At 44.7% G+C, this 25350-nt stretch overlaps 2 protein-coding genes across 7 annotated transcripts in view; one reads left to right on the forward strand and one right to left on the reverse strand.

Moving 5' to 3' along the window:
• Positions 1 to 7140: 7140 nt before the first annotated feature.
• Positions 7141 to 25059, reverse strand: NDUFA8 (NADH:ubiquinone oxidoreductase subunit A8). Its single transcript, NM_175826.4, is given in 4 exon segments — positions 7141 to 7460; positions 11219 to 11384; positions 17264 to 17427; positions 24910 to 25059. Coding segments are annotated over 4 exon segments (519 nt in total). The 5' UTR covers positions 24961 to 25059; the 3' UTR covers positions 7141 to 7322.
• Positions 25060 to 25154: 95 nt separating this feature from the next.
• Positions 25155 to 25350, forward strand: part of MORN5 (MORN repeat containing 5) — a 34531-nt gene continuing 34335 nt past the window's right edge. For 2 of the 6 annotated variants that reach the window (XM_059891472.1, XM_010810248.4), the window contains exon 1: positions 25155 to 25302. In XM_059891472.1, coding sequence (XP_059747455.1) covers positions 25193 to 25302 — 110 coding nt within the window. In that variant the 5' untranslated portion in view covers positions 25155 to 25192. The remainder of the gene's footprint in view (positions 25303 to 25350) is intronic. The other 4 variants (XM_059891471.1, XM_010810246.4, XM_010810247.3 and 1 more) reach the window with 3 other exon arrangements.

The following is a 25350-nucleotide window of genomic DNA, read 5'->3' on the forward strand; positions in this document are numbered from 1 at the left end:
TCCACAGGTGAACTATTTCCCCCGCCCCCAGCCCTCCGTGGTGCAGGCAGGCTCCACGTCAGCCAGCCTGAACCCACAACAGCAGAGGGTTTCACACCAGGCTTAGCCCAATCAGAAGGCAATTCAAGTAGAAGATGATCCCCAAAGGTTTCCTCCTTTAATTTCTAAGATAAAAGACTTTGTAATAATCCTCTGAACAAACTCAGCTTCAATTAACAAGAAAGTTGCACGAAACAATTTTGAAGTGGATGACAAAAATCCCCAAATTGCTTTCATCTCATGTTCTTTAAAAGGCAAGAGTGGGTGATTTATCTAATACCAAGGCCCAAAATGCCCTTCTCATTTTAATGAAATGTCCAGAATGGACAGTGCATGTCATTAGATCCACCTTAAGAATATCATCGAAATACCTCCATCTCAAAAAACAACAAAAAAACACCTCCATCTTTCCCAATAAATTGGCTAGTGGAAAAACTATGTTTCATATAATTCTTGGCATGGAAGAGAGCCCAGATATCATCTTAGTCTATGACTTCACTTTTTAGTTAAAGAAACTGGCTCAGAGGGGAGAGCGTTTTGCCAAGGCTGCAGAGCAAGGTCAGAGATAGCACGGGAACAGCATCTCAGGCACCTCCTCCAGCTAGCCTGCACCCCATCAAACTGATATAGAAGAAAAGAGGCCAAGGGATGTTCTTAAAGTTTTTTAGTTTGAGTTCAGCTTCTTGGAACCCAGCAACATAAAGGTACTGCATGCTCCACAGACAATAAAACAAACACGTACCTAAAACCTGTACATCAGATGACTGTCAAATCATGTAATACCCTAGTTTATCATCATTTTCTTTTTAGCTTCAAGTCTTCCACCAGAGCAGCAGAATTGATTAAAACAAGGCTTCCAGAAAAGGGCATGCCTGCTTAATTTGCATTCAACCCTCAAATTAAGGGAATACTGGCATGCAATTATATTTCTTATTACCATAGCCTAATCTGACCTTTTATGAATCCTCCTCCCTGTAGTTCACAGACGGCACTTTTTACTGCCACCGTGACAGGGATTTCTGGGCTCCTTTTGAAAAATAAAAACAAAAACAAAAAGCCCGAGTGTTGCCTTCTGTCTTCAACGGCGCTAATCATTATGGTAGAACCCTGAGCCTCTCTTAGAATAGAAAACACCCTCCTGTTTACATAGAGGAGTACACAGTTAAGGATTAACTAGGCTACTCCTTTTTGGAGAGGCCAATGGCTGTGCAAGATTCATTCAACAATCAGGCACTGACATTCACCAGGCGCTTTGCCTGAGGGGGTAGCCACGTGGAAAACAAGAGAGATGGCTCACTCCCAAAATGCACAGCGGCTGATGTACAGAAGATGCATCTGAATACGGAGGAAGGTAAGATTCGCTCTAAGGGAACTTGAAGGATTCTTCATCAAGGAGACAGGTTTGAGCTGCATTTTGAGGGAAAGGTTCACCAAGAAGAGGCAGAGGAGACCTTTGGGGCAGAGGATGCAGCACAGGGAAAGATGCATATATCTGAGATGGCACAGATCCAGCGTTGGGGGACAATGGTGGGAGACAAAGCTGGTGAGCTCTGAGTCAGACCCCAGACCAGCTGTCACTTTGAGGAACGTGGCTTCTCTCCTGCAGGTTGTGGAGACACCAAGGACAGGAAGTGTCCCCGTCGCGTTAAAGGCAGAGGTGGGGAGTTGCGATTGCACTGGGCTCATTCCCACAAAACCACACTCCGGGCAGACTGTTCCTAAAGTACACGGAGGCCCGTCCAGCGGTCCCCCGAGGCTCAGACACACTTCCATCAGCCCTCTAACTGGCTGCTCCTGGAGGAGGAAGCTCAAACAGCACTTCCTTTGAGAGACCCTCCACGGCCTCTCTTCCCAAACAATCCTCACCCCCGAGCTATTCCTAGTCACATTGGCCCCTCACATCGGTTCCTCACAGGACTCATCGCAATCTGTGGCCACCTTGTTCCTGTGTTTACCTGTTTATTGTCTCCCACACTGGGATGGAAGCCCCATGGAAGCGGGGCCCCTGTGTGTGCAGCTCATCACTCGTGCTTAGAATGGTAACTAGCGCAAAACAAGATGTAAAATATTTGTTGAATGAATTAAAGAATGAATGAATGCATTTCCAGGGTTCTACCTGCTACTACACCCCTTCCCTCCCATTGAAGAAAGTATGTGTGTGTATGCGCTAAGTCACTTCAGTCTTGTCCCACTCTTTGTGACCCCATGGACTGTAGCCCACCAGGATCCTCTGTCCATGGGATTCTCCAGGCAAGAATACTGGAGTGGGTTGCCACTCCTCCAGGGGATCTTCCCGACCCAGGGATGTATATTTGACTGTAAATGAGCAAGAATGATATTATTTGTTACAAAATCTGTATGCCCAGGCCACCCCACAGAACTACCAGGGACTGGACTACCAGGGAAATCCCAACAACTGGTATATTTAAAGCCCCAAATAGGTCATAATCCATTTTGGAGCCTAAGAATACATCTTTGATTATACCCAACTCATCAGTTAGGATTTGATACCTACAAAGACGGTAATTTAATCTCAAAGGATTACTCCTATCTTCTACAAAGTTAAGGGGCTTCCCAGGTGGCATAGTGTTAAAGAACCTGCCTGCCAATGCAGGAGACACAGACTCAGGTTCAATCCCTGGGTCGGGAAGATCCCCTGGAGAAGGAATGGCTACCCACTCCAGTATTCTTGCCTGGAAAATTTCATGGACAGAGGTGCCTGGTGGGCTACAGCCCATGGAGTCGCAAAGAGTTGACACAACAGAGCACGCATGCACACACTCCACAGTTCATGTGTTTATTGTTCCATACCATGGAGGGAGTTTAGAAGTTCTTTGGGAAGATAAATTCAAAAGTGAAAGTCGCTCCGTTGTGTCCGACTCTTTGTGACACCATGGGCTATACAGTTCATGGAACTCTCCAGGCCAGAATACTGGAGTGGGTACCTGTTCCCTTCTCCAGGGGATCTTCCCAACCCAGGGATCAAAGCCAGGTCTCCTACATTGCAGGCAGATTCTTTACCAGCTGAGCCACCAGGGATGTCTTTCATGTGCCGGGCACTAGAATATGGAAATATAAATAAGATAAAAGTCCAGATCGTATCGTAGTAAGACCAGGAGAAACAAGATACACTCTGCCATGACAGGTGTTACTCAAATACAGTGCTGTGACAAATGACTTTCATTTACTCGAGAAGGACTTTTTAATCTTGAAGGATCCTTAAATTTTTTCCATTTATAAAAGCTTTATTGAATTTGTTACAATATTGTTTCTGTTTTTGTTTTAGTTTTTTGGCCTAGAGGCATGAGAGATCTTAGCTCCCTGACCAGGGATTGAACCTGCACCCCCTGCTCTGAAGGCGAAGTCTTAACCACTGGGATGCCCCGGAAGCCCCAACAATTGCTAGCATCAGCCAACACTATAACACAAAGCATTTCATGTGTAAACCTCATTAAATCCTCATAGCCATCCCAGGCTGTGGGTACTATCCTGGTCTCTCCCATTTTACAGATGAGGAAAAGAAAGTACAGAAAGGTTAAGGAACTTGCCTAGGGTCACATAACTATTAGACGACAGAGCCTGGATTCAGATCCAGACAGCCCAGCTTCAGAGTCCTTGCGCTCAAACCTCAGGCCATGTTGTGTCACGAGAACAAAGGGGCAGGAAAGAGCACCCGTGCGTGTAGGAAGGGACACTTCCTGGGGAAGACAGTGTGAGTGTTTGCCTTGAGAGATGGGTCGACTTTCAAGAGGCAGAGACGGGGCAGGGCTGTTTCCCAGCAAGTGCACGGCAGCGGCATAAGTGGATATTTGGAAGTTGGACAACACTCTTGAGCAATGGCATCTGGGAGACTGTAGGGTCCCTGATAAGGAGAAATAAGATAGTATTGAGGGACATGGGCCAGGAGAAGGCCAGATTATGTCAGGATGCCAGTAAGGATCTGCGTTTTGGTTAATAGCCGTTTAGGAGTCACCGAAGGTTTTCTTAAGTAGTTAATTTGGTTGTGCTGGGTCTTAGCTGTGGCATATGGGATCTAGTTCCCTGACCAGGGATTGAACCGGGGGCCCCCTGTATTGGGAGCATACAGTCTCAGCCACTAGACCACCAGGGAAGTCCCAGCATTGAAGCTTTTCAAATGGTAGGGGCACGGCACAAGTTGGAGCGTGGTCCAGAGGGCGAGAGGGTGGCAGGAGACCAATTTGGCAGCAGTATTAATAATCCAAGCCCAGGGAACAAAAACAGGCTAGGAACAGTGACAGGGAGATAAAAGAGGAAGTAACAGACGTGAGAGGTTATAGAAGGACTTGGTGTGGGATTGGAACACGGAGAGCAGTGAGCGGAAGGAGCCACAGGAGCGGCCCATGTTTTGACACTGGAAGGATGGAGACACCATTCCCTCCGATAGGGAAGACAGGAACAGGCCTGGCGGAGCAAAGGGGGCAGATAAATTTCCTTTGGGAGCGTAAGGAGTCCATCTCATTATTCTTAAGCCAAGCCAGCGGGAAGATTTTCTGACTATTATTTGAAGCCCCGCTCGGAGATTCTTTGCACCAACTGCTTTCAAATTGTTCCATGACCTTTTACCTACTGAAATTGTAAATCCATCTGTGGCATGGGATTTTAGGAATTCTGTCTTTACTTAATTATGACTCTTCAGCCCTAGAAGGCTGTGATGTGGTGTAATTCCATCAAGAATACAGGAAAGCCAGAAGTGAGTTTCTTTGTTCAAGGAATTCAAAGCAAGGTAGGAGGGTGGTGAGCTTCTGTCCAACTTGGGCAAAAGTTAAAACATCCTTGAATTGAATTTGAAGCCATTAACAGTTCAAGACTTGTTGCTCTGGACTCTATAAAGAGGTGATGAACTTTCAGGGAGGGCCTGGTGTTAGACCCTGTAGCTAGATAGATTAATCATAGATGCTATCCACAGCATGGTTTATTCTCTCGTTACCCAAAGTGTGGTCCATGGACCAGCAGCGTTAGCATCAAGAAACTTACTAGAAATCTTAGGTGCCACTCCAGGCTTATGGAATTAGAATCTTCATTTAATAAGACCTAAGGTGATGTACATGCAGTCATACAGATTAAGAATATAGGCTTTGGGAATTTCCCTGGTGGTTCAGTGGTTAGAATTCCGCCTCCCAATGCAGAGAACGTGGTCCCTGGTTGGAGGACTAAGTTTCTACATGCTGCAGGCCAACTAAGCCCACGAGGCAACTACTGAGCCTGTGCTATAAAGCCCAGAGCAGACAAAAAAAAAAAGAGAAGAGTATGGGATTTGGAATCAGATGTATCTGGCTTTAAATCTCAGCTTAGCCATTTAACTACCAAACCTCTTGAACCTGCTTCATGTATAAAACCAATCAGTGGCCCTAGACTTTGGTTTCACCTTAAGAACTGGAGAGCTTTCCAAAACCACCATGGCCTGGGCATACTGCAGACCAACTACATCAGCATCTATCCCAGGCAGGCTCCTGACGTCAGAATTTAAAGGCCTCCAGGGGATTCCACGTCTGAAGCGACTTAGCAGCAGCAGCAGGGGATTCCAACGTGTAACCAAGGTGGACAGCCACTGATGACTTTGAAGGACAAGGGTGTGGCCATCGGAATCAATCTTCATAATGTATTCCAATTCTACTATTTCACATACGAGGACTTAAGTTTCCCTAAGCTTGAGCTCCTCCATCTATGAAATGGCACGACATGTTAGAAACTCTAAGGGCTCTGGGCATTGAAGGAGTTGACACATGTAGCCACGATGCACAGTGCTCAATGAGTATTTGTTGTTTTTTATGGAAATGGCAACCCACTCCACTGTTCTTGCCTGGAGAATCCCAGGGACGGGGGAGCCTGGTGGGCTGCCATCTCTGGGGTTGCACAGAGTCGGACACGACTGAAGTGACTTATCTTACCTTACCTTATGCAAGTCCCAGCTTCCTTTGCAGAAAGAACCTAGGAAGCAACACTTGGTTTGCAGTTATCACATGAACGCCAGTCTGTGGTCATGATGGTGGTGCTTTCCCCACCAAGGCTGACTTCCAACAACTTGGCCTTCAAGAGGTTAATGGGTGTTGCCTTTGCCGTTGTAAAAACATAAGAACCTATTGTTTTTCTTACATTGGAGAATGAGGCAAAAGTGGCTGGCAAGGAGCTTTCGCAGAATGGGTGAGAGTGAGGTTTACATAAAATGCTCCCAACTGTGGGGTCGGGGTGGGGTGGGCGCAAGGGCAAGGCAGATCATGCAATGCTTGGTGTCCTGCTTCCCAGAGCTCTGCAGATGGGAAAGCAAGGCCTGGGGAGCTGAGACTTACACACAGTCACGTGCAATTTAAGGCCATGAGCAGAAGATGTAAAGTGACCCCCGGTCAGATGGAGAGGAAATAGCCTAGTTGTGAAAAAGGAATTGAACGAAAGGGAAAATAAAGACATTAATACGGCTTTGAACCAAAGAGCTTTTAAAATACTTGTGGCTCTAACCTGCCCAGGAGGTAGATAAGCATGTTCCCTTTAGTTTGTCCTCAAATTCAACCTCTCATAAGAGGTTAAGAAACACACCCAAGGCTGGAACTGACACTCAGACCTCCCGACTTCCTGGCTTTGGAGCTGGGAGTTCAGCCTCCAACTCCCTTGTCTATCAGGAAAAACATCTGGGTTATAACGCTTGAGGATGGGATATCGAGGGGAAGTGGTGGAAGTTTGGTTCTTTAAGGAACTTTGAGCGAGACTGCAGAAGACCCAGCCAGGTGCCCCGCCCATGGCCTGAGTCACAGGCGCAAATGTTTCTGTGCTTCTTCTATCCTGGACGCTTCCCTTGTATGACCTTCAGGGAACTCTATTTGTCTGAGACGTCGGATGGGAAGAAAAATGGAGACTTCAAAATGTGTGATTACAGACTGGTCCTGAGGTGCCGTCGCAGGTAACAAAGCCTCTCCTTTACACGTTCACCTGTCCGTGATCCCATGAGGCTCCCCTCCTGCACTGGCAGTTGCCTACTTAAAACAGAGAGAGCGAGGGAGGGAACAGGCAGGACCACAAGGAGAAAAAGCAAGGGGAAGTCATCTTTAAAGGCCAGAAGGTTATAGAAAACATAATAAAATACAACTGTTTCCTTTAAAATTTTTAATGGGCAGGAAATGGTATAGAATAACTGCCAAGTCACATAAATTAACGTTTTGGTTAATGTTTGTGATCCCGGAAAGAGCCCTCTATCGGTTGATGCAAACGGCGGGAGAGTTCACTGCCCGCTGCCTGGGCGCGTGCCTGGGTGTGGGGCCACGGACCCATCTTCACATGGTCCAGAAAAAGAGGCGGCTGCCGTGCCTGGCGGGCTTCAGATCGCCTTCCACCTCAGGGTTGGGCTCTGGCCTTGCTCTTGAGTGATAGGGATTCTCTGGTAAAGGCCGATCTGTTTTCACTTTGGTGACCTGCGGAGGGAAGAAGAGGAAAAGGGAAGCTGAGAGTCAGGTGTAGGAGCTGTGGCCACAAACACACCTACCGGTCTCCTCTCTGCCCCTGCCTCCTCATCTCTGAAGCCCTAGCACATCACACTCCACCCTGAATACACACTGAAGAACGCCTACTCTGTGCCACTCCGTATGGAAGAAGTTAGGATACAGAAGGGAACAAGATTCACATAGTCCTCGCTGCGGGAGACCGACAGGAGGCCATCCCCGAGGGCTTCCCAGGCAAGTCACGGGGGTGGGGGGCGGGAGAAACAGGACCTCCACCCACCCGCTGTCCTCTAGGGGCTCCAACTATTTCTGAAGGGGGAGTATTTAGCTCCATCTTGAAGGATGAATAGGAACCAATCAGGAAGGCAGAGAAGAAAAGACCTTCCAAGTAAACCAAGAGTACACAGATAGGGAGGGAGGCACGTCCTTAAACAGCCAAAGGACAGGCTGTGCGCCTGGTCCTGTCGTTGAAGACATTATTCCAGTTCACGCTGACACTCCTCAGAGTCAACCTGCAGCTTCAGTGGGGCCACCAGGCCAACAGTGGAAGCACCGGGACTTGAAGCCAGCTCTGCCTGCTCCAGAGTCTGTGCTTTTTACATGTCGAGAGATGCTGGGAGGCAGGAGCCAGATGATGAAGGGCGGTGAAAAATATGCAAAGACGTTTGAATTTTAATCCAGTGGCAACAGATGTTACTGGAGCAAGGAAGTACTTAATCACATCTGTAGGCCAGGACAGAGTGTGCAAAAGCTAGACTGGGGGTGCTGAGCCAACGGGCCAGGTGAGGGTAGAGCACAGAACTGGGGTCCAAGGGGAGAGGAAGATGGAATTTTACACCCCCATTAGCACACAGAAGTCTCCATCAGACACCCAGCAGAAACTGTTCTCACTGTAAAGATGAGGAAATGGGCCCAGAGAAGCAGAAAGACGGAAGGCCACAGTTATTAACGGTCTTGTTATCTAGTGGTCTCCTAAGCCGCCCCATGTGATACAACCAGATCAATCTTCCCAGATGTACAAATTCAAACACCATTTATTGTGAACAGAGCTTTCATGGACACAGTCTCACAATTCTTATTATAATCACCCTCTGAGGTATAATTATCTCCAGTCCACAGAAGAGGAGCAGAGATGCTGGCTTATCTAAGATCAGGACACTGTAAATGTCAGAGCTGGAGCTAGAACTCCAGTCTTCTGACTACAAGTCCAGAATAGTTTTTCATTTGCTTTTAAAACAGTTTTCTCATCTCTCCGCTATAATTAGAGATCACTAATGGTTCCTTGTTGCTTGACAGAGTATTCCAAATGCCTCCAGCTGGCATTTGAAGCTCCTTTAAGGAATTCAAGATGTCTGTGAAATAAATCTAGAGAAAATAAAAGGGCCCCTTTAAAGGACAAATTACTGTGGAAGGGACAATGAAACAACTTCCTCTTCTGCACCAGACTCAAAACAAAAGGAGCAGAAGCATGTGGTCAAACTAATTACTAGGTAAATGACCTTGGGGATCTGACTGAACTTTCAATTTCCCATCTGTAAACGGGGCCAACAGTAGCTCCCAGGGTTATTAGAATAACACACGTGAAGCGCCTAATGTATGGAGCAGATGCTTCATTAGTTATTTTCAAAATTAACATTATCAGGGCAAAGGAATTACGGGTGGGAGAGCGCAATCCTACCTAGGAAAGCCAGAAACTTCACAGAGACCCGACACCTGAGCTGCGACTGGACGAGGAACTCACCAGGTGCACGTGGCAGGGCAGGGGCCAGGACGCACGAGTGAGCGATGCTGAGTACAGACTCTGTCGGCCAGTTACGACCCTTCTTAGAGACTGAACTCAAGTATAACCAAAGCTGGTAATCTTCTTAATGAAATACACTTCTGGAAAGAGTTCAGGTAACAATACCTTTTTCTTTGCAAGGTTTTTTAAAAGGGTTAATACAAAGATTCAGGAATAAATATACTTTCTTAACAGCATGATTTGTAAATTCTCCTTTCATGAGACAGAAATGAGAAAAGGCAGTTTTCTTTATTAGAGGTAAAAGTTCTACCACTTTCCAACTTAGAATTATCAACTATTCAAAATAACTTGGTAGACTTCCCTGGTGGGCCAGTGTATAAGACTCTGAGCTCCCAATGCAGGGGGCCCAGGTCCAATCCCTGGTCAGGGAACTAGATCCTGCGTGCCGTAACTAACAGATCTTGTGTAATACAAAGAAGATGGAAGATCCCGTGTGCCACATTACTAAGACCCAGCGTAACCAAAATAAATAAATACTAAATAAAAATAATTATTTCTTAAAAAAGTAAATAAAAATAATTTGCTCACTTTGGATCAGAATATATACACTACTATATATAAAACAGATAACCAACAAGGACCTATTGTATAGCACAGGGAATTATACTCAGTATACAATAAGAGCATCTAATGATGAGAATATGTTTTAAAAAAGAATATATATACATATTAATATACATGTATAACTGAATCACTTTACTGTACACCTGAAACTAACACAGCACTGTAAATCAACTATATTTCAATAAAAATAAATAAGTTGTTCACTGCAGCAAAAGAAGGTATCTGAAGGAAATATTTGCCAGATACCAAATAAAATTGCTAAATCATTCCTCTACTTCTGGCAACAAGCTTAAGACCCAACTATCATCCACAGATGCCACACACAAAGGGAAGGGAACATGAATAATTATGGGCCTATGGGTCAACATCATGCTGGGGCTTCACATAACCTCCTTAGCTTAATCCCCACAGAAAAACAGGGACTAATACTGGTCCCATCTTATAACTGTGGTAGGAGAGGAGAGGGTTAGCAATTTGCTCAAGATCCCAGAGCAATGAAGTCATGAAACCAGTCTTTCCCGCCACGCCTTGCTACCTATGCTTCCCAGAAGGAATGGAGGAGACGATGCTTAAGAAGCAGGGACAGTTCAGATCACAAAGGGCCATGCGTCTCAGGATACAGAGGGGATGCTCAGTTTTATGAGCAAATAAGAAGCCCCTTTGAAAAGTTTTTTTTTTTTTTTAATGGATAGTCATATTTATTTTCCACACAGATCATGCCTATAGTCATCCACCCTACCCTCCCAGAAGCTCATGTAGCCCAGTTAAGAACGCCTGTCCAGGAAGTGAGGACAGTGTGAGGTTTTAAAATAATATTCCAGGAGATGCTGATCTAGAGGAATTGAGGACTGGATAAAGGAAGACAGAGGGCTAAGTGAAGAAGAGAGATGTTCAGGTTTCTTCTAGCTCTGAGGTTTCAATAGATGGTGGTATCACAGCTGAGACAGGAAATAAAGGAGAAAGTAGGAAAACATGCTTTTAAAACTACAGGTATTACTTAAAAAAAAAAAAATCTCAGGTATGCTCCTGAAAAATCAGGCATAACCTCAAACCCATTTCCCCATAATAACCTCAATGTTTTCAACTGACCGAGCCCCTTAAACATTTTATCCTCATCTACTCCCTACTGTTCTTCAGTTAGCTACTAATAATTAACCAACAAGAAACCTGCTCATGCTGGAAGATCTATGTAAAGGCGCATTTCTACTAAGTAAACTCTGGGCTGTGGATAATCACTCCCTAGCTGAGCTGTCTGGTCAGTTTGGATCTGTCACATCAGACCTGAACTCACAAAAGACCCTTTCTGGACCTCCTCCTGCCTTTCCCCACCCTCAGGGAGAGAAAGACCAGCAGGAAATCATGTTACCTTTGACAGGTCCCCCAGGTCCGGCCGCACCCAGCCCAGTTTGTCCAGCACACACTCATCAAACTGCGCCTGCTGTTTGCGACAGCGACGAAATAGCTGCAGGCCGGAGTAATCGATGCAGGTCCAGTATTCCGTAAAAGGCTCCGCACAGTGCCGCTTTATCTGCCTGGAAAAGAGGGCTTGGTTAGGAGTGTGCGTCTGTGTGTGTGTGCATGTGTGCATGCACGCGCGCGCTCAGTCACGTCTGATTCTTTGCGACTTCATGGACTGTAGCCTGCCAGGCTCCTCTGTCCATTGGAATTTTCTAGGCAAGAATACTGGAGAGGGTTGCCATTTCCTACTCCTGACCCAGGGATCGAACCGGCATCTCCTGGGTCTCCTGTACTGATAGGCATTTTCTTTTCCACTGCGCCAGCTGGGAAGCCCTTGGTTAGGGGAAGCTCTTTGCAGAACCATGAAAAACAAAAAAGTGGGGAAAAATTTGATACAGACCTCAAACACACAGCCTTGCTTTCTGAAAGGTATGAGAGTACTCTTACCTCACTTGAAGGGAACCTGGAGATCCTCAGGTTGAGGATCAATATGTAAAAAAAAGATCTGAGGCACACGACCTAATTTCTTTATACAGCAAAAATAAATGAAAAGAAATTCCAAAAGACTGTCACCTGGGACTTCCCTGTACTCTAGTGGCTAAGACTCCATGCTCCCAATGCAGAGGGCCTGGATTCAGAACTAGATCCAACGTGTTGCAACTAAGACCCGACACAGCTAAATACATTAATAAATACATATTTTTAAAACAAAAAAGGTCTAAGGTGTATATATTTTCCTCAGATAACTCACTTGGGACCTATTTATTCCCCTTAGATCCAATTCTAAAGTTTCCCAGCTTTGAAATTTTAGAAGAGAGGGAGGCATACTCAGAGATGTGGTGCTGACAGAAGTCAGAGGCGACAGAAAATGACAAAGGAGGAGACGGAATTATAAAAAGCAAATTCACAAATTGACAAGGATCTTCTGATCTTGGGGGCCAATCAGTGTAGAGGCAGACCACTCTCCACACCTCCAAAGCTCAAGGACTTCATTCTATTTGTGCACTGAACAAAAACAGAGATTAATTCTTGTCATTAATAAGAAAGTTAAACTATATTTGCTCTCTTAAGAAGCAACATAAAATATAATTCATTTTGTGGTCACCAAAAGTGGTTGAAGGAAAAGTAACTTGTGTATGAAAGGGATAAGCCATTATTTTGCAAAATTCCCCTTCTCTTACCATTCAACCTTGCTAGTAATCAAATAAATGCGAATTCAGGCAAGAATAAAATACTGTTATTTTATGTAAAAGGCTATCTGAGGCAGTGGAAGAAGCGTAGAGTGCCTCCTTCCCCTGTTGGAATAATAATGAAGAACTTACTTGTCATTTTCCAAGAACCTAGCTACAATGAACACAGGAATCATATTTAACATAAGAACTTCAGAGGTGGCTGAAGAAAATACAAAAGAAAAACTGGCTTTTCATTCCTGCTCAGTCCCGCTCCTGTAAGGCAACCAATGGATATCAGTTTCTTACACCCTTCCAGGGTGTAACTGACACCCTTCCAGGTATTTTGAGAATAACCTTTGGAGGGGTGACAGGAGGTACAAGAGGAAGGAAGAAGGAATGTCAAAGCCTAGGGAGCTTTTCGGAGTTATCTCTAGTCTCACTAACCTAGACTTCTACGGTACGGGGGCAGGAGGAGAAGGGGACGACAGAGGATGAGATGGCTGGATGGCATCACTGACTCGATGGACATGAGTCTGAGTGAACTCCGGGAGTTGGTGATGGACAGGGAGGCCTGGCGTGCTGCAATTCATGGGGCACAAAGAGTTGGACACGACTGAGTGACTGAACTGAACTGAACTGAACCTTGACTAAAGAAACTAGGAACTAAAGAGCCTCTTGATGAAGGTGACAGAGGAGAATGAAAAGGCTGGCTTAAAAGTCAACATTCAAAAAATGAAGATCATGGCATCTGATCCCATCATTTCATGGCAAATAGATGGGGAAACAATGGAAACAGTGACAGACTATTTACTTGGGCTCCAAAATCACTGTGGACAGTGACTGCAGCTAGGAAATTAAAGGAGCTGCTTGCTCCTTGGAAGAAAAGTAATGACAAACCTAGACAGCATATTAAAAAGCAGAGACATTTCTTTGCCTACGAAGGTCCGCAGAGTCAAAGCTATGGTTTTTCCAGTAGTCATGTATGGATGTGAGAGCTGGACAATAAAAAAGGCTGAGTGCCGAAGAATTGATGCCTTCGAACTGTGGTGCTGGAGAAGACTCTTGAGAGTCCCTTGGACAGCAAGATCAAACCAGTCAACCCTAGAGGAAGTCAATCCTGAATATTCATTGGAAGGACTGATGCTGAAGCTGAAGCTCCAATACTCTGGCCACTTTATGCTAAGAGCCGACTCACTGGAAAAGACCCTGATGCTAGGAAAGACTGAAGGCAGGAGGAGAAGGGGACACCAGAGGATGAGATGGTTGGATGGCATCACTGAATAATGGACATGAGTTTGAGCAAGCTCTGGGAGATGGTGATGGACAGAGAAGCCTGGCATGGTGCATGCAGTCCACAGGGTTGCAAAGAGTCGGACACAACTGAGCGACTGCACAAAACCTTGACTTGAGAATCATGCTTGGTAGTGAGCTAGCATGACCAGTTGGAACTTTGCACTCCTCCAATATGCTGTGGCAGAAGAAGGGTGCAAACCATTACTCTGGCACTGAGGCTGTGATCTGGACTCTGCTACCCTGGCACCTACATGAACAAACAATTATCTACTAGTTCATACAGCAGGAGACTTCAGCATCCTGGAAGCTTGTGAAATCCAAACACTTCTCACTTAAGGAAAAATGCTTTGCCAAAGTTCTTAGAAAATAAAAAGCTTTCAAATGAATACATATTCTACCTTATTAGCAATCAAATGAATACAAATTCAAGCAGGAATAAAATACCATTTTGTACCTATCAATGTTTAAATCAAATGCAATGCTGGTGACGCATATCAGGATACAGTGCTGAGTACAGCATAAACTGACCCAACTTCAAAAGACAGGGCAACTGTAATTCAAGAGTCATAAATCATGTTCAAAGCCTTTTAAAGAATAATCTCATTGCTGGGAAATGTATGCTAATTTATTAATTAAAAAATTAAAATGATCTCTACACAAATATAACCACTGCAGATTTATCCAAAACAATCAAAAACAGAAATCAACAATGATGTTTAGTAACAAGAATCATAAGGTACATTATGACTGGTTTATCTACCAGTGGAATATTAGACAGCCATTAAAAATGCCCTTATGGCAGAAAGTGAAGAGGAACTAAAAAGCCTCTTGATAAACGTGAAAGAGGAGAGTGACAAAGTTGGTGAAAACGAAGATCATGGCATCCGGTCCCATCACTTCATGGGAAATAGATGGGGAAACAGTGGAAACAATGTCAGACTTTATTTTTTTGGGCTCCAAAATCACTGCAGATGGTGACTGCAGCCATGAAATTAAAAGACGCTTACTCCTTGGAAGAAAAGTTATGACCAACCTAGATAGCATATTCAAAAGCAGAGACATTACTTTGCCAACAAAGGTCCATCTAGTCAAGGCTACGGTTTTTCCAGTGGTCATGTATGGATGTGACAGTTGGACTGTGAAGAAGGCTGAGTGCCCAAGAATTGATGCTTTTGAACTGTGGTGTTGGAGAAGACTCTTGAGAGTCCCTTGGACTGCAAGGAGATCCAACCAGTCCATTCTGAAGGAGATTAGCCCTGGGATTTCTTTGGAAGAAATGATGCTAAAGCTGAAACTCCAGTACTTTGGCCACCTCATGCGAAGAGCTGACTCATTGGAAAAGATTCTGATGCTGGGAGGGACTGGGGGCAGGAGGAGAAGGGGACGACAGAGGAGGAGATGGCTGGATGGCATCACTGACTCAATGGATGTGAGTCTGAGTGAACTCCGGGAGTTGGTGATGGACAGGGAGGCCTGGCGTGCTGCGATTCATGGGGTCGCAAAGAGTGGGACGCGACTGAACTGAACTGAACTGAAAAATTATGATCACAAAGAGGGAGCAACTTGAAAGAATGTTTCCAATAGTTTCAAGAGAAAAATGAGTATTTCAAATGAATACGCACACTATGACTTTTAAGTACAAAGTATCTCTGCTTGTGGACAAAGACAGCAAAAGCAAGAAAGAAGGAAAACAGCTATTGTGTGAATAGCTCTTACGTCACTGTAGGGGACATCTGTTCATTTGTCTAGTCAGCAGTCATTCCCCATTCTTCTGGAACATCCTTCAGATTCTCCTTTGGGGAACAACCACTCCCTATGGCTTGGCAATGTGATTCAGATGAGTCTAAGTCTACTCCCCACTTATGGCAAGGCTTGACCAGTCACAGTATTTTATCTCTCAAAACCTAACTAATTCAGAGACACATACATGAAGTCGACCAGCCAGGACAATGAGACTCAGTTCCAGGAACCTCAGCTCATGCTAGTGGGGGGCACTCCATCTGGGTCTGCTAAGTAAGGAGCCTAGAAGCTTCGAGTGGCTAGAGGCCATTTCTGCTACAGCAAGGAAAGTCTCTTTGAAAATGAGTTTGATAGAGAAAAGCAGAACTAAGAAACTGAGGGGAGAAGAGGTGAAGCAAAAAGACACCAAGTAGTTATGAAATTATTTAAGCCCTTGGATCCAGCCCTGCCTGATGCCAATCCCATTTTTGGACTTTACACTTACATGAGTCAATTCCTTATGAATTCAGTTTCTGTCCCCTTGAGTTTTGAGTAATATGGTTATTAAAACATTTTCCTACAATTACAATTTGGACTTTTTCTACTTACAGTACTTAGTGGCCTATCTAAACATTTGACTCTAAACACACCTTCCTTTCCATCATAACTGTGTGTCCTACAGTAATGATGATGATAACAAACCAGTGAATGCCTGACAGCTAGCAAGCACTGTTCTTAGTTGCTTTTATGTGCCTTTTCAAATTTCTCACAACAATCTTATATAACAGGTATTACTCTATTTTGGAAATTGTAATTCACAGAGATTAAAGAACATGCCAGTATTCACAATAGACAAGACATGGAAAACAACCTAAACGCCCATCAATAACTGAACAGATAAAGAAGATGTGGGAGGGTGGGTGTACACAATGGACTCCTGCACGCTAAGTGGCGTCAGTCGTGTCCGCCTCTTTGCGACACCGTGGACTGCAGCCCATCAGGCTCCTCTGTCCATGGGAGTCTCCAAGCAAGAATACTGGAGTGGGTTGCCATGCCCTCCTGCAGGGGAGCTTCCTGACCCAGGGATTGAACCTGCATCCCTTACATCTCCTGCATTGGCAGGTGGGTTCTTTACCACTAGTGCTACCTGGGAACCCTGTACAATGGAATCCTACTCAGCCATAAAACAGAATGAAATAATGCCATTTACAATAACACAGACAGACCTAGAGATTAAACTAAGTGACGTCAGACAGAGACAACTACAGTATGATATCACTTATCTGCAGGATCTAAAATACAGCACAAACACACACATCTATGAAACAGACTCACAGATACAGAAATGCAAATTATTATATGTGGGATGGATTAAAAAAAACAAGATATTACTGTATAGCACAGGGAACTAGAGTCAATATTCTGTGATAAGCTATAATGGAAAAGAATATTAAAAAAAAAAGAACACACATATATATAACTGAATCACTCTTGTCGTACAGCAGAAATCAGTAACATTGTATAATGCCACATTAACAGTATAAATCAACTCAACTTCAAAAAAAATTAAAAAAGAAAAAGAACATGCCAAATAATAAAAACACATAACAATTGTGAGCTTTATAGTGGTCTATCTGATTGCAAAGCCTTCTATTTCCTACCAGAATTAGTAAAATTATCCTTCCACTTAATTTAGCTGGACATTCACCAAGAAGATAACACACACCTTGATGATTCAGCCCACCCGCACTTAGGTGAAAAGATCCTACCTGAAGAACTCCAGGGCACACTGGTTGACAAGCTTGCCTTCCTCTAAACATCGACGGGGGTCCTTCTCTTCCCACCGGCATAGCATGAACTCCTTGTTGGGCTTGTCGCACTGAGCTCCGTAGTGATGGGCCGCAGCTTTCAGCACAGACGAACTGACTTTCACCTGGGGAGAGGGACGGGGGAGAAGGATCACAGATTCGTGACCAGAACACTAGGTCCTCAACCTCTCCTTGAGATCATCAAGACAGAGGGAACAGGAAGGTACTCTTGTTCTGACTTGGCCCAGAAAACACACCTGTGTAATAATCTCATCAGGCTGATATCACCAACTCCCACTTTAGACATAAGGGAACGGCAACCCCAAGAGAATCCTTAGATCTTTGTGAGACAGAAAGCAGAACTCTGAAGGGAGATGGAGGCTTCGGGGATGTAAGGGGAGGAACCAACCCTGAGGAGCATGGATGAGTCTCCTTTCCAGGAATAACAGTGGAAAGATATGTAAAATTTCCAGAAGACGACAGAATCACAGAAGATTAGAGACCAGAAGGGACCAATGAGAGCTGATAGTCCAGCAAGTTATTATTAAGAATAAAGTACTACATTTGTGAACTTTGTGAAGTTCAGAGTGTATTCAAGGCAGCCATCCCTACAACTACGCCAGTCGCACTCACTCGCAGCCCAGCAGTTTCTCGAGAAGCACAGAGTAGCCAGCCAGCTCACCATACTGCCCAGAGCCTGTCTAGCAGCTGCTGCAGCAGGGGTCCCACTGGCCTCTTTTCCGGTACCAGTACCGCGGCAGTTTTAATTACTGTTTGTTGTCTGGGAAGACCATCTTCCTCAGCAGCCCTCCTTTTCAAAACTGGTCCAGCTGTTCTTACAGATGAGCACCCCTCCCCCGATAGTTTGCATTGCAGTCGTGCTAAGTCTAGTTATATATCACATTAGAATGGAAAGGGCACTTTTACAATACTGGGTCTCTGCTCACATTTTATCTCCCCAGAGAGTCTCTCCCTGATCATCTTAGATAAGCTAGCACCTGTGGTCACTCGATCTGTGACCACTGGAACGTAAGCTCCAAGAGGGCAGGGGTTTTGTTTTCAACAGAAGTCCACTACTGTAGAGATGCCCATTCTCCCTAAATTCTAATTAAGGTGATATTTACCACGGTCCACCAAGCACCCAAAACAGTGCTGAGCACAAGGAGCTGTCACGAATGAGAACAAGACAGGGTAAAACAAGGCATTAAATACTTGGCTTGTGATGGCAGCTGGGGAACGAGAGCAGAAAGAGAAATTGGGGAAGGGGGGCAGATTTTTCTAGCCGTGGGAAGGAAACCCCTGACACAGAGGCCTGGAGAGGATGGGGTGGAGAGACTGGGTTTGTGTGGCTGAAGGAGGAAGTATGGACCAGGAGTGGGGAGATGAGGCTGGTACAGCCAAGGGGCTGGTCGTGTAGAGGGTGCTCTCTGGGGGCACCGGTGGCTTTTATACCTGGTGCATAGCACTCACTCCAGACAGGCAGCAAGGGATGTAACAGTTACAGGAGAGGTTAAGACTATCTGGGCGATGCCTTCTCATCCAGAACATAGTTATCAGTATGTCTCTCCAGTTAGCTCATTCTCACTTCCCTCGGTTAAAATTAGTTTCCCATACAGGAATCTTGCATGTTTCTTATTTATTTCTTAATGTTCTCATATTTTGGATACTCTCTAGATAGGTTATATTTCCCTTACATTTTCAAGTTAGTTATTGCTAGTCTGTACACTGCATCTTCTCTACAGCCATACTTCACTAACTCTCATCAGTTCTGATAGGCAACTCCAGAAGATTAACAGAAAAGCTTCCATGTACAAGTAAAAACTGCCTCCCTTCCTCTCTGATGTGCTTAGTCGCTCAGTTGTGTCCGACTCTGCGACCCCAGGGACTGTAGCCCACCAGGCTCCTCTGTCCATGGGGATTCTCCAGGTAAGAATACTGGAGTGGGTTGCCATGCCCTCCTCCAGGGGATCTTCCTGTCCTGGGGACTGAATTCAGGTCTCCCACATTGTAGGCAGACTCTTTACCATCTGAGCCCCCAGGGAAGCCCTCCTCTCTGATAGTTACTTCTTTACCTTCTTCTCCTTTCCTCTCTTAATGCTCTGACCAGAAGTTCCAGGATGACACAGAGAAACAGCAATGATGGCAGGCTTCCCTGCTTTGTTCCCAACTTTAAAGTAGTTTGGCATGATAAGGGCTGTTGGTGTCTGGGATATACTTGCCTACACGTTCCTCATTAGGGAAGTTTCTTTCTAATCATAACTGGCTTTGTTTCACTGCTGATTCCTCCACCAGGAAAGACTGAAATTTTCAGGTTTATTTTTCATTAATCTATAAATGTCATGAAGAGCATTAACAGATTTTCTAAAACCGATCCAGTGTACTCGAGTAAAATCTAGTCTGTCCTCGTGCATTATGCTTAAGATACCACTGGATTTGATTTGTAAATATCAAGAATTTTTGCATGAGAATAATTTTATATTATTTATAATAATAAAATTTTTATTATTTCATTTTTTACAAACTTCACATAGCCTTAGGTTAAGTTATTATTATTTTTAATAAGACCAAAGGCAAGAAAAGATGAAAAGATAATTCATCTAAACACTATAGGAAGAGAATAAAGTTATGGCTGTGACTACTATTACATGGGCTTTCCTGGTGGCTCAGATGGTAAAGACTCCACCTGCAATGCAAAAGACCTGGATTTGATCCCTGGGTTGGGACGATCCCCTGAAGAAGGGAATGGCTACCCACTCCAGTATTCTTGCCTGGAGAATTCCATGAACAGAAGAGTTTGGCAGGCTACAGTCTATGGGGTCCAAGAGTCAGACATGACTGAGCGAGCGACTAACACGACACTAATATTACAACTGTTAAAATTATCAAAGCAAAGGTGAATTTAGGATGGAAGTGAAATTTGCCATGACAATTCTGATAAGTTTCTTTACACATCTGTTAAAATTCTGCATTCCAGTTTTGGTAACAGTTTATTTCAGTTAGTTGAGTGGTACATGCTTGCTTGCTGTATTATCTATAGAGGGCTGGGAGACTAAAAATCAAGACAAACTATTTTTAAAGCCTAATATATTTTTTAAATTAAGTTAGCTGTATTGATTTCCTTGTTGAATGCCTTAGAACATCTTTAAATGGCTGATTTAATTACTCTGATGCTTCCACAGCTATCATGCCACCAAAAGTCTATGGCTTTCTTTGCCTTACTTCCTTGCCAATGTCTTACCCCAATCTAGGCATGCCCATGCTGTTGAGCACATAATAGAATACCCTGTTGCAGGGAAATCAAGGCTGAGAACTCACTGAACTTATTTCCTGAGGAAGAGGAGCCAAGTGCTCAAGATGGCACGGCACGTCAGTGGCAAGCAGAGAACTGGCAGGAGAGACTGTGACCTCCCATTGCGCGGCTTGCCACTACATCGCGACCACGGATGTTGCCAACAGCCCTCACCTGCTTCTTCACTAAGACTGATTTGAGTTCCAGCAGAAACCACATCCTTGCACAGCTGTTTACCGTGAATACCCTCTCAGATCCATTCAGCTCCCTTTGTCTCAAAAGAACACAGAATTTCAACACCCTTCTTTATCTGTCCCCATAACAGCCTCACTGCACACCAGGTTTATACAGTCTGCAGGTGTTGGAAAGGGGGGCAGAAAAAGTCCCACAATCTACAAGCAACCTTCTAGTCCTATTCTCTCTTCCTTACACCCAATTGACACCCTTTTTTTTTTATTGGAGTACTTAATTTATACTAGGCTTTGTATTTTGCTTAATTTACATAAAATGGAGGATGACAGTACTCAGCTGATGGAACTGTTGTGAGGCTTAAGTGAGTCAATACACATAAAAATATTATGAAGTGCCTAGCACATAGAAGTGCATCATAAATACGTTCAGTTCAGCTGCTTAGTCGTGTCCGACTCTTTGTGACCCCATGGACTGCAGCATGCCAGGCTTCCCTGTCCTTCACTAACTCCCAGAGCTTGATTAAACTCATGTCCATCAAGTTCGTGATGCTATGCAACCATTTAATCCTCTGTCGTCCCCTTTTCCTCCTGCCTTCAATCTTGCCCAGCATCAGGGTCTTTTCCAATGAGTCAGTTCTTCACATCAGGTGGCCAAAGTATTACAGTTTCAGCTTCAGAATCAGTCCTTCCAATGAATTCTCAGGACTTATTTCTTTTAGGATTGACTGGCTGGATCTCCTTGCAGTCCAAGAGACTCTCAAGAGTCTTCTCTAGCACCACAGTTCAAAAGCATGAATTCTTTGGCACTCAGCTTTCTTTACGGTCCAACTCTCACATCCATACATAACTACTGGAAAAACCATAGCTTTGACCAGATGGACCTCTGAAGGCAAAGTAATGTCTCTGCTTTTTAATATGCTGTCTAGGTTGATCACAACTTTTCTTCCAAGGAGCAAGCATCTTTTAATTTCATGGCTGCAGTCACCATCTGCAGTGATTTTTGAAGCCCCAAAAAATAAAGTCTCTCACTGTTTCCCTATCTACTTGCCATGAAGTGATGGGACTGGATACCATGATCTTAGTTTTCTGAATGTTGCATTTTAAGCCAACTTTTTCATTCTCCTCTTTCACTTTCATCAAAAGGCTCTTTACTTCTTTGCTTTCTGCCATAAGGGTTGTGTCAGCTGCGTATCCGAGGTTATTGATATTTCTCCTAGCAATCTTGATTCCATCTTGTGTTTCATCCAGCCTGGCATTTCAAATGATGTACTCTGCATGTAAGCAGGATGACAATATACAGCCTTGACATACTCCTTTCCCAATTTGGAAACAGTTTGCTGTTCGATGTCCAGTTTTAACCATTGCTTCTTGACCTGCATCCAGACTTCTCAGGAGACATCATAAATACTGGCCATTATTTTTATTCAAAATGGTCAATGTGTCCTAAGAGTTTCCTGCACAAAGCTTCTGACTAGTCTTCCAGAGGCATGTGTCATTAACTCCAAGGTCAATGAGGTCCAAAGTAGGTTTAACTTGCTTCTCAAACCCACTGCTTCTGGCTCCCTCAGTCCTATTGTCAGGGTGCAAATCTGACATTGATTCCTCAACCTTTCCTGCCTCTGCTAAGTCATTGCTAAGTCTGAGCAATCCTAGATAAACGTGTTCTTTCCTCTCTGTAAGCACAGTCACCAATCGTATTGGAGTCAATAATATCTTCCTCAGTTATTTCAACAGCCACCAAGACTGGTCCCCTTGCTCTTCTTATTCCTCTCTTTCAATCATTCTTCATAGAACTGCTGTCCTAAAAGACAATTCTTACGTTACTCTGCTATTAAATCTGCGACAAAACCCTTGAAGGAGTCACGCTTAACAGCAGACTAAAGCCTAAGTTTCTTACAAGGTATTCATAGCTTTCTGGATCCCAACTATCCTTCTGCCTTCTCAACACACCAGACTTCAAAAAAGTACTGGCTGTTCTCTAGCACCTGGAACTCACTGTTCCCTGACCTGTCTTTTGGTCGCACCTGCTTACCTTTCAGATCCTGTCTCATTTAGAAAGCTCTTCTCTCCATATCTGCCTAGAAATACCATCCTGCAAGTGCCATTTATCCAAGTTTCACATTATGCCCAAGAAGTGCTTTCAGTTCCCTTCACTGCCTCAGAGGATTAGACAGCTGGAAGCACTTCATTTTACAAATAAAATAACTGTCTGCAAACAGGAAAACTGACTAATCAAGGTAACCAAATGGCTGCTGCTGCTGCTAAGTCACTTCAGTCGTGTCCGACTCTGTGTGACCCCACAGACAGCAGCCCACCAGGCTCCCCCGTCCCTGGGATTCTCCAGGCAAGAACATTGGAGTAGGTTGCCAAACCAAATGGCTAGGCCTAGAATTTAAATACAACTTCAAATCCTCTCTTCTTTATTTTTATTTTTGGCCCTGCCTTCCAGCAGGTGGAATCTCAGTTCCTCAACCAAGGATGGAACCCATGACCCTTGTAGTTGAAGTACAGAGTTCTAACCACTGGAACCCCAGGAAGTCCCCTACTCTCTTTTCTTAAATCATATTTGCCCTCGTCCATAGCATTTAATCATATTTTGTCCTGTATTTTAGTTATTTATGCAATTATCTGCTTCTCAATTCAACTGTGTGAACTCTAATGGCAAATTTATTCCAGAAATAGAATACACCCAAGAAGCAGAACCTCAGATGACTGTTGAACCAAATTAGAGTGCCAATGAAAAAAACAGCAACTCAAAGTCTTAATCCAGCTTCACAGCGGGGTAAGAAACAAACGGAGTGCTGGCAGAACCTACTCCCCACCTTTTGGTAAATGTCACTTTATTAAAAAGTCTCCAAACACAGCTAAAACTCTTTTCATTCAAGGAAAATAATAGTTTCCATTCTCACAGGCATATAGGATGAAATGAAGTACCTAGGTAAAATACTCAATACTGGACCTGTGATATAATTTTTGGCATGCAATTTTACATCTTCCTCTTTCTCCTCCAATGTAGCCTGATTATCCAGTCCTGCTCTAACACTTCCTTGCCTTAAAATCTTCCACAGTTCCCCATCACCTCACCTATGGGATTCAAAGTCCAAATTGCTCAGTCTGCCCCTGTGAAAGTCGCAACCGAGCCCTACCTCAGCCTCAGGTACCTCTCCAGGCTCAGTCACTGTTGCTTTCCACCAAGAGTCACATCAAACAGCAAAACACAAAATTCTGCTAAGCCTTCTCGATCTTCTGAGCTTTTGCCTCTAATACGGTCATTTAAAAGTATGGCTTTAAAATTCACAACTGGGTTCATATTGTAGCTCTACAGTGTGAGGTGTGACCATGGGCAAATCACTTCTCTCAGGATTGTTATCTATAACGTGGAGAGATCAATTATATCCTCACCTGGCTGGGAGGAGTCTATGAATTAATGTCTGTTGTTAGCATCCTGCCTGAGTCTAGTGTTTGCTATAATTAGTATTATCGGTCTTCACTTCTCACAGCTCTAACTACACTGTAGTGTAACTGAACTGTTTCCCTATTAGACTATAAACTCCCTGATGTCAGGGTCTATCTCATTTTCCAGTGTATGTGCATATGGTAATTATTCAAATGACAGCTCTTGAGGAAATGAATGCTTTAAATGATCTTTTACCAAACACTTTCCCAGGCTGTTAGCAAATTCGCTCTCCAATACTATCTCCTTTTTCTCCGGCTTTCGAGCTCCATTCCAAGGCACTCTGCAGCGACAAGGCTACTTTAAGGTGACTGTCTCTCTCCCTCGACTGTGAGCACCCGGGGCTGTACACTCACTTTGCAGAGACGTTTGAGTACTAAGTGACATGAAGTAAAAGGACCCTGGTTGGTGCTTAATAAGAAATACCACTATTATTCACGCAAAGGAGAAGCAGGTTGCTGCCGGGAAGCGGAGAGTTCTCGAGCTACTGAAAGATGGGTCTCCCCGAGCTGACGGGGGTACGTCCGAGGGTCAACCTTGTGTACATGTTGAGGGCATTGGGTTGGGATGGGAGGTCCGGGGCCCAGGGTCCGCTGAGTGCAAGCCCGGCTGGGCCTAGGCCCGGGAAGCTGCAGCCCTGTGCCCCGCTTGCCTTCTTCCGGACGAGTCTCACCTCCTGCACTTTCAGATCCTCCAGAGAGGGCAGCTCCACTATCCCCGGCATGATGGCTGTAGCCGCGACCCCGAGGAGGTGCCCGCTGCCGCGTCTCCCCCGTCTCCTTGAACTCCCCTTCCGAACTCGGAGGCCACCTAGCGTCTGCGCAGGCGCGGCGGCGGCGGCACGCAGGCGCACTGCTTTGCCCAACCACAAGCCACGGAGCCTGCGCAAAGCCGGGAAGTTCCCAGTCCCTAGGGGCGGGGCTTCTTCTCGGCCACGCCCATCCCTCCTGGTTGTCATGGTGAGGCAGGATGCGCTGAGTCTCAGGTGTCCCAAAGACTGGACGCTAGAGACAGGCGCCATGGAGTACACGGGGAGCCAATATATTGGGGAATTTGTAGATGGCAGGTAAGGGCTTCGTTTGATTCAGTACGTCCTTGAACATCCGTGACTGGA

Source organism: Bos taurus, chromosome 11 (assembly GCF_002263795.3).
Source record: "Bos taurus isolate L1 Dominette 01449 registration number 42190680 breed Hereford chromosome 11, ARS-UCD2.0, whole genome shotgun sequence".
Lineage (NCBI taxonomy): Eukaryota > Metazoa > Chordata > Mammalia > Artiodactyla > Bovidae > Bos > Bos taurus.